The sequence below is a fragment of the Opisthorchis viverrini genome (genome assembly GCF_000715545.1).
Source record: "Opisthorchis viverrini unplaced genomic scaffold opera_v5_96, whole genome shotgun sequence".
Taxonomy (NCBI): Eukaryota; Metazoa; Platyhelminthes; class Trematoda; order Opisthorchiida; family Opisthorchiidae; genus Opisthorchis; species Opisthorchis viverrini.
The window spans coordinates 1,182,885-1,198,185 of record NW_008751749.1 but is presented as its reverse complement, the minus strand read 5'-3'; the positions used below and the strand labels follow the sequence as shown (position 1 = coordinate 1,198,185).

The window sequence follows — 15,301 nt, the reverse complement described above, 5'->3', positions numbered from 1 at the left end:
GGGCGAGGTGGATCAAGTGGTTAGAGTGCGAATTTACTGACCGGAAGGTCTGTGGTTCGAACCCGACCTCAGCCTCTCGACTTCTCCTGCCTAAGTTTGGGCGACCTGACAGTATCCCGGCCCTCATGCTTCCTTCGGGGAGCTTAGCAGCTAGGCATCGGAAGGGTGTTACAGCTGACCGACTTATTAATGGAAGCATATAAGATGGTGTCCGACAAAAGTGATTGTGAATTTCAGACCCAACTTAGTCAGGTACCAATAGATTGGCGCAAATGTTTGCCGTGTAATACCTCGGCAGGGTATTTGTTGCGCATTCCTATGAACCAGCTATGCAATGACTCACTGTTAAACCCTCTTCTTTTCGGATAAATGATAAACTGGATTGATTTGTCGTCCTTTCAAACGCAGGTTTGGTGTCAAATGTTGAACATTTTCCGTAAAAAGATCTCGTGGAAAGTGTCTTGGTAATACAGGACAAATCACTAGCCATTAATTTTATATGAAACCCAGCAACACACTGTTCTTGTGGCCGAATGCTAACCTGTCCAGCTGATAACTGGCAGGTAGTGGGTTCGGACACTCCCACAGGTTTGTGAAGGGTGGACTTCTGATACACTTTGATACTCTGATGCTTTCCGGTGCATACCGACATCATCAACAGTTCAAATCCTATGAAAAGCTGGAATTTTTATCGTTATGTTTGTTTGGTCGAGATGGCCCAAATGGTTGGAGCGCGAACTTAATGACCAAAAAGGTCCGTGGTTCGGACCCGACCTCTCTCTCTCGACTTCCCCTGTCTAGGCTTGGGCAACCTTGGATACATCGAATATACTCTGATTGGCCAGAGGAGTTTCCTTACGTAAATCCGAGCCATTTTAATAAGACTTAACCGCTAAACCTGAGCACAGCTGGAGGAACTGTGCTTTCAGTTAACTTGTCATTCTATCCGTTGCATCGTCCTCTACCTACTGGAGAGAATGATATAAACTGAATCCGTCAATCAGACATAGCACTGCTTCGAAGATTTGTGGTCGTTCAACTAGCATGTAGTTAATTTTCACTGACAATCGATCGACCTCGCTGTAGATTAACGCCGTCCAACGAGTCTGCAACGGAGTCGAGGAGACCCTGTGCACCGTCAGCTCAACTTCGATTGTGGAATCGGTAGTCCAAGTGGCCACAACAAGCAGCTTTCCCGTATGCCATTGCAACCAGTTCTTGTCTAGCGCAGCTGCCTTGTCGATCGACTCTGACTCAATGCTTGTGACATTTTGACATAAGTGACTGCCTACGCATCTACAGGTGCGCAGAAATGGATGTAGCACTGCTTCGAAGATTTGTGGTCGTTCAACTAGCATGTAGTTAATTTTCACTGACAATCGATCGACCTCGCTGTAGATTAACGCCGTCCAACGAGTCTGCAACGGAGTCGAGGAGACCCTGTGCACCGTCAGCTCAACTTCGATTGTGGAATCGGTAGTCCAAGTGGCCACAACAAGCAGCTTTCCCGTATGCCACTGCAACCAGTTATTGTCTAGCGCAGCTGCCTTGTCGATCGGCCCTGACTCAATGCTCGTGACATTTTGACATAAGTAATTGCGTACGCATCTACAGGTGCGCAGAAATGGATGTCTTTCTACGCGGGAAGTATGCCTTAACAGTAGACATCTTGTCCCAGTTCACCACTCGCGAATACCGTTTTCATTCCCGGATAAGATAACTTTAAGTTCCGTAGAACGTCGTACCACGGGCACTGAAGTTCTTTTATAGAAAAGTCGAATGCTTATTGGTTTGAAGACGTGCAGTAAACATCTTTGAGACTTTTGTGAAGACGAGCAGTCGGGACAAAATTAACCTATTTCAAGTACTCATCTTGAGAGCAAAAAGTCAACCAGGTTTTGCTGCCATTGCGGATAAAAGCGTGCGGACAATAATGACCTCATATTCTTATGAAGATTTTAATGAAGTAGACTAGTCTGTCCCTGCATCTTACTTAGCGGCACATAGTGATGTATGGTTTGATGGCTACTGCTTTTGAAACTTTCATGTGTAATTGTTCTTTTCTGTTTATTTTAATCTGGTCAATTTCTGACGCAGGTCGCCAGACTCTTAAATGGATGGATGCGGCTGAAGTGAAACTGGAAGACGTATACCTATCTGCAAATCTGGCCTTGCAGTCAAACAAATGCTATGAATGTCGACGGATCCTGAGCAAGTCTGCCGGACACGAGCTGGAACCGGAGAGTGACGTCAAAGGAGTCGATGGCACCAAAGAGGCTCACTCCAACCATCAGCTGCCCAAGTCTATCGGGAAGGCAGTAGTGCACAAAATAACGAAAGTGCACTCACATAAACAGACGGGAATGAAAAAGAACGACTCGAGTCACTCCTTGAACGCGCCGACGGAAATACGCGTCTGTCACGTGACTGGGCGGTACTATTGCGATAACTGCCACTGGGATGACCAGTGGTACATACCTGGATCAATAGTCCTTTTAAATGATACCAGTAAACAGCCGGTAGGTTTCTACCTGATTCCGAACTGCATCTCAGTAACTTTCAATTTTACTTGGATGAGCTTCTTGGGTGTTTGTCCTCCCTCATTAGGTATTCGTTCATAGTCATACAAATACTAGGGCGTCGTAATTTCCTCTGAATTCGATATTATCAGTTAGATCTTTAGTGAGTCGGTTGGTGGTTCCCATATACCGGATGGATGTTCTATGAGCCGATCTATCGAGGAGGCGTGGTCTCAGTCACAAGTAGGTACTTGAAATTCACTTGTGTTTACTCGCACTTTTATCCCACGGATTGGATGACGTTTTGTAGCCATATCAGTGAATCCATTAAACGAGCCAGACGTTAACGCCGTCGAGGCATCCAAGGACTTCACTTGTCAGTTTAACCACCGAAAAGATCACCCGGATTTCTTAAATGGCTTCAAGACTGAAGTCTTCTAGGTTGGGAATGTAGGTTTCTAAACTCCTGATAGTATACCTCTTCGAAGTGGATACATACTACTAAACAAAGCCAAAACTCAGTTTTGCTTTGGAGCAACTATATTACTGATGATCGGATTCTGTCCGCATCATGGGGGGCTATCAGACCGTTGTAATTTGTCTGGTTGAGCTACTTATGTTGTGACAGTACGAGCATTTACGTCATATATTATCCTGTGAATAGAAACAGAATCGGCAGGAACTTCTATCGTCATGAGCGATACTATTTTGCTGTGGTTCTACCCGGTTCGGATGACCGAGGTAGTGCCGCAAGTAATCGGCCCTCAGTTCGTACTGAGAGGGTGAATAAGGTTTCGCCTTCAATGGTGACACTGGCTTCACTTGTACATAAAAAGAAAACGGTTATAAAATATTGATTACTTTTGCTTAAACATATCTCGCACTTATCGAAGAGGAAAGTAGAAGGACTTGAAAATACAAAAGACTGATTTTCTGACGTTGATATCTGCCCGACACATTTTTAGGTATGCCGGTCCGCTTACCTGCGCCTCCGAGTCCTCTGGGATTCCGCAATCATCAAAATACCAAAATACTGGCACGAGGAGAATGAAAAGGCCAGCGAAGTCTTTGCCATACGGTCCAAATTCAGTCAGCTTTTGCCTTTCACCCACATCTGCACCACTGCCTCCGCAATCAAGGAATACTCAGAGGTACGTGCGCAACCCTAAGCTCTGGTAGCGAGATATTTTCACCCAAAGTACCATCTTTCTCAAATATATCGCGTGCCGCGGATTAATAAAAGATCCCAAATCTTGCGCGGACCGTGGCCGTCTGGGACATAAATACTGAGATACAACTGCCCCACCCTCGCCAATAGAAGGTTCGCGTGGATGCCTTTGCGTCTTGATTTCATGCTCCACAAAGCCAAAACCGATACTCATTTAGACTAAGATTTCCAAGTTGCAGCGTATCAAGCCTAGGAGTTTTTCGTGACAAAAATTGCTTTCAGGTGGTAACACTGCATCAAACGGAGCCAAACGTCATGGACAGCTCAACATTGGTTTTGCCCTCCCATGAACCTGTCTCTCGGGCCTGTTCTCAAAACTCCGTTGTTTTCATATTAATTTATGAAAATTTGTACAAGGCAGATTCCGTTAAAATGTGGTTGGGTCCCCGTTAGGACCGCCCTAATATTCAATGAATTAAAGTTGCCAAAGTTTCATCATGTTTCTGGAAATATGGAGCTATAAAATTTTGCCCAAAGCGCCGGAGCAGCACAGTAGTACGGCGGGGGCGAGATGGCCCATGTGATTATAGAACGAATTTACTGACCGCCAGGTCCGTGGTTTGAACCCGACCTCTGTCTCTCGACTTCCTCTGTCTAGGCTTGGACAACCTGGCATTATCCTAGCCCTCGTGCAACCTTCGGGTTGCATGGCAGTTAGACACCGAAGGAGTGCTACAGTTGAACACAGTAGGACATCTTGCCGAATCCTATGCATGACACAAGGAACACAAGATTGGTTGTCCATGTGACAGTATATCGGGTTTCTACTATAAACACACGACTGAATTGTGCTTCCCTCTTGGTAGTTCCAACCATTAAAAAAACCTTAGATTACGGCAGAATTCTACTATTTCATCTTTAGATAATCGTGCTTGCAGAAATAGCCACGTTCATATAAACCTATCATTCCTTTTTCATGAAATAGACAAACCTCTTGTCCGTTAAAAGTTTTGGGAAATCTTCCCCCCTATACGTTTGATTTTATGTACAAACCACTAGTCACTTGCAACCGCGTCAATATCCATATTAAGGGGAATTTCGAGTTGTTGAAAATCCTTTGGTGGGACTGCAGTTGATGACTTCATCTCTTTTGGGGAAAAATTGCTCAAACTACTTTTAAGCAGCAAGCTGGACGAAGCGGTCTTGTGAAGCCCAGTTTGAGGATCTCTGGTTTTGATTTTTAGGATGGAGCGCTGTGTGGTCTTCAAATCGGACCCGAAATGCGGGATAGCTTGTCACGAAATGTTATTTTATCGCAACGGAAAGAACTGGAATTTAGTGAGCTTTCATCTCACAGTATGTTACCGTGTTATACTCTTTAAGCCGGCTTTGTAAGCTTCGATCCAAGTACCCGTTGCAACGTGATTGGACGAATGGTACTTACTTGTACTCTTGGCTACATCACAAATAATCGGTACTGGCTCTGGTACGGTAAAAATCCTCTCATAGCCCTCGAAACTGATCTGTTTTAATGACAATGACTACAAAATCGGCTGTTTATTGTGAATAGTCCGATTAACCTGTAACCAACGGTTTCCGTTCAACCGCCTTGTGGTGAGCGGCTCGCTATAGCTCAATAGAGCTCGAAAGGGTTCGGTAGTTAAAATGGAAACCTAATAACCAGATGATTCATGGTTCGAACCCAACACGGAAATCTCGACTGATCTTGTCTAGGCTTGGGTAAACTGGCAGCCCTCGTGATTCCTCTGAGGGGATGGCAGCTATGCGCCGGCAGTGTTTACAACTGGTCTGTTATTTTTTGCGGTGGCCACGGTTGTGTCTCTACCAAATTATGAGTTGAAGACGGAAAAGTAGAGGCGCCCTGTTTAGTTTCCGCCAGAACAACTTTCACATCTACCCAGCGAAGTCGGTAATACCATGTGCAGTAGAAAGCCAGGCTATATTCTGTTCCTAATTTGGCACTGTCGTGTTCATTCTGTGCGTTTGCTACTCCAGACGGCTGTGAACACCAGAGCTTAAAAAATTTCGCTGGTCTCAGAGTGACAGATATAAACTAACTTAGTTAAAGGCGTGTTGTTTCCTAGAGATCAGTAATAACTGTGCAAGTGCAGAATCAGCCAACAACCCAGTATTCAAAGCGGTGACTTGTGATGTACTTTTCGGTCGTGCGAGTGCAGTGCATAGTCCACTACAATTTACTACTGAATTCGCAAATCACAGGTGGAAAGACGTCAGGTAACTGCGCCTGCATTCATGTTGCAACTCAAGCAACTGGGATAGATGCACACTGAAGAGTACTCTTCTGCTGGCCTTTTCGATTAGCATTAAGTAGCGTTCGCAGAGTTCAGATTCCGATCCTCTGAAGCCGAGAAATTATATGCCTGACTCAACATGCGTTCACCTGATCGGGACCACAGGACACGAATAAGACTGTTGTTCCTTATAATTGTGAAAATTCTCAAAAGCGGGCTTCTGGAAAGACATCCGGGTTGGCATTGCCAACTCTGTTGAAAATAAAACATGAGCTTTGCTTACCCGCTTTCCAGTGGATATTTTGTTCTGGTAAAAAAAACCCTCTAGAAATCGACAAATGCTCTCATTTGTACACAAAATTGATTTTGACAGGAGATTCAAATGAGTCAAACTGAATTATGGTGGTCCACTTCAACTGATTGTAGTGCACCAAGCCGAAGAATTTTCGGCAAACTTATTAGTAGTATGTCACGCCTGGGGTACCATTGGAAAATTTCAGGCGGAAGAAAAATGACATGCCTTGTGATTTTACCAAATTTACTGCCGTAGTGAAAGCTGTCAACGTAGCGTAACAGTGAATTACTGGTGTCCAGTGTTAAACGCATAACTTCCTTTAGCCTAAATTGACTTTTGAAAACCAAAGCCTTAAAGAATCAGAGAATTTCAATCTCAGAAACCCTTTCCCCAGAACATTTGTTCGCACGGCGGTCTAATACTACCGTTTTCGTTGATGTGTGTACATTGCCTGTGCGTCCGAAAGTACACCTCTTGGTACTCTCCTTAAAACACAACTGTTTATAAGGTTGCTGAAAATTATTCGATGGCCCACTATCGGTTCTCTCCTTCTTGGGACTCATTCTGTAAGCGCATTCTCCGTTTTCACTAACAAGATACACAGTTAAGATTTCGTCGCATCGCCACTTTGCACAAGAGTGCATTTGGCCATATCCTCACGCACACGGTGACAAGGTGACCGAGCTACCTTATAGCTATTGTAACCAACGTCGAAATCTTGCCTGACGATCCGCATATAGTATCTTGTCATAAGAAAACGATTACTCGTATATATTCCTTGTGTCAGTTACTACTTAGCGTATGCATCAGTGTTCCTCTCGTTGCACACTGTTTATGTTGGTAATTCTATCCGTTTCCTTCTAGTTGTGCGAACCCGCACACTTGTTCGGTAATCCACAATATTTGCGGATGTGTGATGTTATTGATGTCCTAAACGATACAATGGCCCCTCGACTTCAAGAGCACTTGGACAAGTGGATGGCGCATGTCAAGTCCTGTGAAGTAAGCATATTACGCTTCCTGTAGTCTTTCCCCACGAACAGCCATGCTCAAAGATGAATTCTCCTGGTGACTGAACCAGTGTGTTGGCTGTGCTCATCCAAACTGTAATGCATGGCTATCCATGCTTCAGATTTTTCACTAAATTGTTTGTGACCTTTGTAGATACTTTGCATGATGTCTTGATGTACGACCACAGAATAGTATCATCCGAGCAGGACAGAATCGTGATTGTTGACATATCAATGGCAGAGACGGTAGTTCCTAGAAAACGCACAACAGCACAGTAAAAATTTTCGTGATCCGTTTGGACGTTCACAGACCCACCATTCAGAGAATCAAGATGCCTAGTTTCTACGAATTTCAGTTGCTTGAATATGGTTTCATGAGTCAGGTGTGTCACACTGAACCACCTGACAAGTGAGGCACCCACAACATTCCCTTTCTTCAGTAGCTGTTTGAATAGCTGCAGCCAACACCCGCGTGTTAGTATTTTCAAGACAATTAGTAGCTCAGTTCATAAGTAACCTTGTGAACCTGAGAATGATTGTCATAAGTGGCACGGTTTCTTCTCACAAGTATGACAGGTAACCCTAACAATACTTCTTGATAACAACAAGTGCCCGGAATCCTCGAATGGGCCGACATGAGGACAGAACCTGTCAGCGTGATTTCGGCAAATTCCCCGTGCATGCTGAAAGACTTAGTGAATTGGCGACCATCAACCAAGTGATTGTTAACAGTTCACACCCTCTGAATAGGTATCTGATAGAATATGTATGTATTTAATTGCTGCATAAAACTTTGACTTCATGACGCGAAGGTTGCAGTTCCTTCACAGACACAGGAAATGCAAGAGCTGCAGACTGGAACGCTTGTTCCTGTAGAACTCACACTCCACACGACTACGGGAAATGAGTAATCACATGACCTATTAGTCGTCCTGAACCTTCAACCAGCTGATAAGCTCATACTGGTCCTGATCAGGCCAAAAACTGGCTTGGTATTGATATAGATCGGTGGATAACGGTGAAAGTTTCATTTTCAACCTCTAACCTCTCTATAAGTCACTGTACATAGTATGCAGAACAAAGAGTGTTCCCCCATGCAATTCACCAATGCAGTCAGTCCCGTAAGAAGTTGATAAAGCAGTCAGCCCGACCTATATTATCGCTGTGTGGAACAAACATCTGCCCCATAGCAGACTTTAGGATACCGCCGTAATGCTTCGATGATTTGCCAAGGTGCACATCAAGCTGTGTTTGGGCGTGTCGTCTGTGAATTGTTCTGGACACTTCTAGCCGACAGCCTGAACACAAAGCCCGTAATGCAATTCACTACTAACCAATTAAAGCCAGCGTCCGATTATATACCGAAGAATGCTGAAATAATTCTACCCACGTCAGAGTAAACCAGTCACATAATCTCGTTGGACGACAATCTGAGAGAGCAGTAATGGATGGGAGCTCGACACTGCTCAACGGGTAGGTCCATGGTTCGAACCCAACGTCGGCATGCCCACTGCTCCTGTTTAGGCTTGAGCAAATTGGAACTATCCCGGGCATGGCAGCTGTGGATACACTGAGCGTTGGAGCTGAACGATTATTTTTGTCATTAGCATTACACTCCTGAAGCTGACTCATCCCTGTCCAAAAGAAAATCTAAAAGGAAATGTTAAGTAAACCGGGGAGACAAACAGATTTGTCTGAGGTGAGTTCATACCCAGCAACTACAGGCTGCTCGGAAATACTGTGGCTAAATTTGAGAATATTGAATGATACGTTGTAACTCACGTATCTACAAACTAATCCAATGATGGGTGGCTTTCATGGCCATCTTTTTTCAGGAATTAGATAGTTTGATGGATATAAAGCGTCTAGGTTGGTGAACGAGCTGTCTGATCAACGTTGTCTCGAGATGGCCTAAGTGGCTAGAGCGCGTGGATTTGCTGACCGGAAAGTTTGTGGTTCGAACCCAACCTCTGCCTCTCAACTTCCCCTATCTAGATGTGGGCACTATCCCGGCCCTCGTGCTCCTTTTGCGTGGCACGGCAGCTAGGCACCGGAAGGGTGTTGCAGCTGAATGATTATCTATTTTTAGCGTCGTATTCTGTAGCTGAAAATGCATGCTGTTGAACTCAGAGGTTATGTTTTTCACATACGATTGCCCGTAAGTGTGTCTGTTCTCATCACGTAGACAAGTTGTTGTAATAAATCGGTCGAGTGAAAAAACATGCGTTCAGCTCTGACTTTCTTTTTTAATGCCTACCTGATATGGCACTTGAAGGAAGCACGAGAGCCGGGAAGTTGTCAGTTTGCCCAAGCCTAGACAGGGGAAGTTGAGATGCAGAGGTTGGGTTCGAACTACAGACCTTCTGGGCAATAAATTCGCGCTCTAATCACTCATCCATATCACCCTCGAACATCATTTGAGGCCAATCTGAACGAGTATGCTACATGAGTGGATATGGAAATTTTCTGGGAGAAGTTCAAACGTGGTGACGCGACAGGTGTTTTTTACAGGTAAAAACGGTTAATAAGCTATAAATAAATAAATAAATTTTATCTGAGTGTACATATTCTGGAAACATATTTCGAAATTATAGTTGCTCTTATTTGCTATGAGCCAAAGAACGCTTGGTAAAAATGGTGCCTGTTTTGCGCGACGCAAGACGAAATTTATAAATATCGCATCCTTTAAAAATTGTGCGAATAATGAAGGTACATTTTTTCACTTTCCAGAAATGCTTGGAAGCGAAAAATTACTTCGGAGACCGAAATAGGCGTGGATCTAATATAATCTGGCTGGTGAGTGGTTTGTGTTAGTAACGAGCTTGTTTGTTGCGAGATTCCATATGGACTTCATTTTTGTTTACATGAGTACGTACGTCTTGGTTAGATGCCAATGCAATAAAAGGCTCCAAATCTCAAAACTTGCAATATACCGGTGAAGGAAAGAAAGTTTTCGCCACGGAGCTGTTTGTTGAAGAAACACTCATAACTCAAAACTCTCATATGTATCTTGTTTACAAAAACTAAATATCCATCTTTTCCGTGAACGCGTCTTCCTGAAAGTTCCAAGACATTCATTGACTGTTAATGCAAGCAAAAGCTTCAAAGCGGTTCCTTAAACTCCGTAATAGATCCCACTCTTCAAGAGACGCAAAGCGGACTTACGAGATAACATATAACTTGCCCCATCAGTAGTATCCACCGTTACACCGGTAGAAAACCGAAGATCGACATGATTTGACGATGAACGTGTACTCACATTACATGCACGCTAATGAGTAGCGAATCTGTTAATCGAGGTTAGAGCATGGAGGTCTTATTTAAAATGGATTTAAATGACGGAAAGAACGAACACCGCCTCACCAAAGTCAGTGTGACTTCCCTAAATCTACTTTCACACAACGCGGGGCGACAGAATCACAGGGCGACAAAACCGGCACGGTAGAATCTAGTCACAGTCATCAACGAAACCCTTTCATGTCCTCGGCGGTAACCAGGAGTCTAGTGTTCACCTACCCCCGTGGTATTCGCATAGCTTCCGTATATCTCTGGTTACTGAAACATGGAATCCCTTAAGCATCATCCCCCAGACTTATACATCCGAATGCGGTATTTCGGCAGTCAGTCCTCTCCGGCCAGCGCAAGCTGCGCCCCCATTGTTAAAGGCGAATCGTTTCTTGTATGCTTCTTCTGAAAACCGTACAGTTATGCCACAATTTGAGCTGTAGAATGTGTTCCTTCAGCCAGTGGGGGCGGGGTCAAATGTTGATAGCCCTCCTTTGACCCTGACATCAATGCCTGTCACACTGGGATAGTATATCCGGATATTGACCAGCAGGAACAAGCGATACTTGTGATCAGCTGACCGATGTTTGGGACTTCTGGTAGTCACGATTCCGGGGTCATTACACTAATGTTTTCAGCATCAGCCGTGCTGAAAATGCCGCGTATTTGCCCGGCAATTATTCTACTTTCCTCAAATAGGTTATCAGTTCTCCAACGGTGGGATGCCTTCTCGCGTAACACACCTGCAGTTAGTACAGAGGTGATGATCGACTTACCATCATAACATATTGTTTCATACTTTGTGCAGTTTAAGGCACCAACTGAATGATACAAAAAACAACAGCCGTTCGATCCACTTGTGGCCAGTCAATTTGTACTTGATGGTGTATGGTTGAGGCTTTATAAGCGATGTAGCAATCGAAAAAGTCGGAGATTATCCTTGGGCTGACAAATTGAACACATCATGCACAAATATATTGACTAAAAATTCACCAGTCTAACTCACAGGAAAACGATAAATACAGGCATTATGATATCATTTAGAAGCGATAAACCTGTGATATTTAAGACGTTTGAGCGTAACCCAACACACCCATCACTTGCAAGTTGCCCGCTTATATAATTCAGGTTCAGGCGGGTCCCAGAAAATTGAGAGAGGGAGCAATCAACTCTAATTTAAACCGAGAGAAATCCCCGCTTGTGTTTACAAACCGATGCCGAATCTTCTCTTCCATGCGAACCCTCCCCCGCAAAGCAACCTACTTAGTTGTTTAGAAGTGACGTATCCTAAAAGAAGCGTTAGCCTATCTTAACCGTTGCCCGGAAGTTCCACGACTCAAATTCACAGATGTCACATTGGTACGTTGATAGCTTGGTGGTGTTTTGAGAGGACTGTGTACTGGGGAATATACACAGTTAGTCAGAAAAGCGTATTACTCCACCATGTGTTTCCATTCTCACTAGAAATGATTTGAATTCTTACTGTTGTCAACAGTGCGTGGTAAATCACATTTGATCTAATGTAATATTGTTCTACTGAATTTGTTTCCTGTTGTCTACAATTAGCATCCGCTTTACAACTTTCGGTCCTGTTTTGTTTTCAATGAGAATCCAGTTGCTTTTGTGGAAAAATATTAACTCACGTAACTATTGAAACGTAGGTAGTGTTTGTATCGTCAGGGGTAGTCAAAGATCAACATACATACTCTGTTTTACGCGGAAGTGAGGATACATAACTCGTTTCATTTGTAATGGTGGTGATGTTTTGGAGAAACCAGGCTTCTGATTCACATAACATTTGTCTCAAAATCGTCTAGATGGGGCGTTATTGCAGGATCGGAAACTGGGAAGAAAGTGCCTTGGCTTTGATAGAACTCCCTGCTGCAGTGCTTCCGGTGTACGGTTGCTTGCTCTGACTCGTGTAATCTGTTTGCCTTCATACTGAATGGATCGCAAGTCATTCCCCTCGTCTGCGCACCGACTTCCACAGTCACGCGGCATGCCGTTCTACTTCCTTGTATAGGGCCTACGACAGTTGTGAGGTATTTACGTCCAAGATAACAAAACAAGGTTTAGACAAACTTATTCTTTACGGGATCAAACCATACACCAATATACTACCAGGTTCGTGATAGTGAATATCCCCAAATTACCAAAAGAAAACAAACTCTCGCGAAGAATGAAGCGGATAGGTATTGCCGCGGTCACCAAAGCGCCACATATTTGGCTGATTGTGCTCAAGTACATTATGGACAGAGAACAGAGTCTTACGACTTGCCTTGAAATTGGTATTGTGTTGAGTAGTGTGTTTAATTCCATTATTCTAAATGTCTTCTCCTCCCGTCACACCTGCCTCCTTCGTGGGACCGAATTGGACGCCATGATAATAAAGTATAAGTTACTTGGAATCTTGAATTTCCGAAGCTAAAAGTCAAAAGCATGTTGACAGAGTGGAATACCTCTGTTTGCTGTGGCCTGCTGCTCAAAGTACACACACCAATGCATATCTGAACCTGCTGAGACCAGTCTTGAGACCGCGGATCTGGCTGCCTCTCCCGGTGCCAACTTCCCTAAACCCGATATGATTAATTTCATTTGCACCAGTCCTGTCTTGCGGCTGGATAATTAAAGTGATAGATTTGGTTGTTGTTCACACTAGCGTGGAATCTCAACATCACCCCAACTTTGTGCTACAGACTACTACAAATATGACATTCCTTCGGATGACAGTATGCTCGATATGTGATCATCATTCGCGCCATATTCTGGCGTTCACCGATAACTGTTCCGAGATGAAGTCGCGCGGAAATACCTAAAGATCCACGTCTTAAAAGGACAACAATTTTTTGGGTCACATGCTCAGTAGAGATCTGGCGAGAAGCGAATCACAGAAACAGTTTCTATCTGACGACATGTTGACTTCGAATGAGTAGAGAACTGATCCATAAATATCTAACATGTAACGTAATGTTTCTTGAACCTAAGCTAACAATGTGGTTCTTTCCGATATTCAGGTACCACCTGCGACAAACTGCAGGAAATTCATTCATATTCGTCATTGTTTTATTTCCATTAACCATGGGCTTCAAAAAAATTGAAAACCCCTGACAATCTAGCTATCGTTATTAGTGTTGTGATCTTTTCTTCTGTTCGGTATTTCCACGTGTCATCACAGCGGATGGCATGCAATCCGATCTCGTGAATAAAAGTAAAAATATTGACTCGTCACGTGATCACCATGCGCAGACTCGTCACTCATCTCCCAGCTAACCCAATCGCGCAGTAAGCTGTGTGAGTCCGTAAAAACAGTGCTGACTCAGATCGTATGGCTTCTGGTATTTTCAGGTTTATAGCATAGTATGCAAAGACATTGTTATGAGTTTATATTGAAGTTCCTCATTCTACCGATCCCCCAAGGTTCCTTCTACATTCAACACATACTGACTGATGTATGATTGCTGCGTTCTCCGGTTGGGGATTAAAAACTCCGCACAATCAGATTTTCGGTGTCCCGAAAGATTCAGGCAAGACGAGATCAAGAACAGAGAACATGTGCCTTCATGCATGTTCTCTATATGCATTAGTTTCCGGTCTACTCATCTACTATCAAGTTGGCAGTCTTTCTCGATTTTGGCGATTTTAGCCTGTTTGAGAATGGAATGGCTCCGTCGTAGTGTATGCCATTTAGTTGTAGAAAAGCCTACTGTGGGAGACAAGTGTAAAATGGTGTTTTAAACATAGTAGTCTGATGTCACTGAGAGTTTTGTAGATAGTTGTCCTTTGATAGTGGCAATGGGCTGACTGAACAGGTCTGTAGACGGCACTCCGTATCACCAAAGTAGATTAAATTACACCTAACTCAATTTCAATCTGAACGGGTGTTATTTTGATATTTCTGCTTTGTGGCAGTATGTTTCTTGGGCCTAATAAAGCCACGGTTTCAAGAAAATTTTCTCGAGTGGTTTGACGCTTATGACTGAGAAAGCATAACCTTGAAAAACCTCAGCAAATTAATTCTATTGACGCACGATTTCCCAAAGTAGTAAAGCAAAACGTGATTTAAATCCATGCAAGGTTTATCGCAGTTACTGTGACCAAAACCAACCTAGAGACGTTCATTGTAGCTAGTTATTTTACGCATCATGCTTCGATCTCATTTCACGGAATTGTTCGATTGGCATGCGTACTTCTCTCATCTTATCCCTGAATCTGACGCTAGTATACAGAGTCGGATTATCTGTCCATACATTGTACTTGTGGGCGAGATGGCTCAAGTGACTGGAGCGCGAATCTACTAATTGGAAGGTTCGTGGTTGGCACCCGACCTCTGCCTCTCGACTTTCCCTGTCTAGGCTTGGGCAACCTGGCAATATCCCAGCCCTCGTGCTTCTATCGGGTAGCATGGCAGCTAGGCAGCGGAAGAGTGCTACAGCTGACCGCTTATATTGTACTTGTGAATAGAAATCTAAATAAGTATGCCTAGCAAGTACATTTCATTACATAGTCACTCTGTTACAGTCATAGACCCAAAGCGGCAATAAAATACGGACAAAATGAGAACAGGGCAGCTTACTGAGACTCTTGCCCCGGAGGTCCTGAAGGGATGGGCGGTATGTGATGAAAAAAAAACACAGTGGTACAGTTACAGAACTTGGCCTTTCATGGATATAAATACCAACTCAATACTGGGAACTAGTGATTTCGTGAGAGTCGCTAGAAAATTTGGACTTGATAAGATAATTATAAGACTC

The 15,301-nt window shown here is 43.8% G+C and overlaps 1 protein-coding gene across 1 annotated transcript in view; it reads left to right on the top strand.

Moving 5' to 3' along the window:
* T265_05139 (hypothetical protein) overlaps positions 1–15,301 on the top strand; it is a gene marked incomplete at both ends in the record, with an annotated part of 34,440 nt that overhangs the window by 16,307 nt on the left and 2,832 nt on the right. The window contains 4 exons of the mRNA XM_009170063.1: positions 2,098–2,519; positions 3,485–3,670; positions 7,120–7,257; positions 9,996–10,061. Coding sequence (XP_009168327.1) covers positions 2,098–2,519; positions 3,485–3,670; positions 7,120–7,257; positions 9,996–10,061 — 812 coding nt within the window. The remainder of the gene's footprint in view (positions 1–2,097; positions 2,520–3,484; positions 3,671–7,119; positions 7,258–9,995; positions 10,062–15,301) is intronic.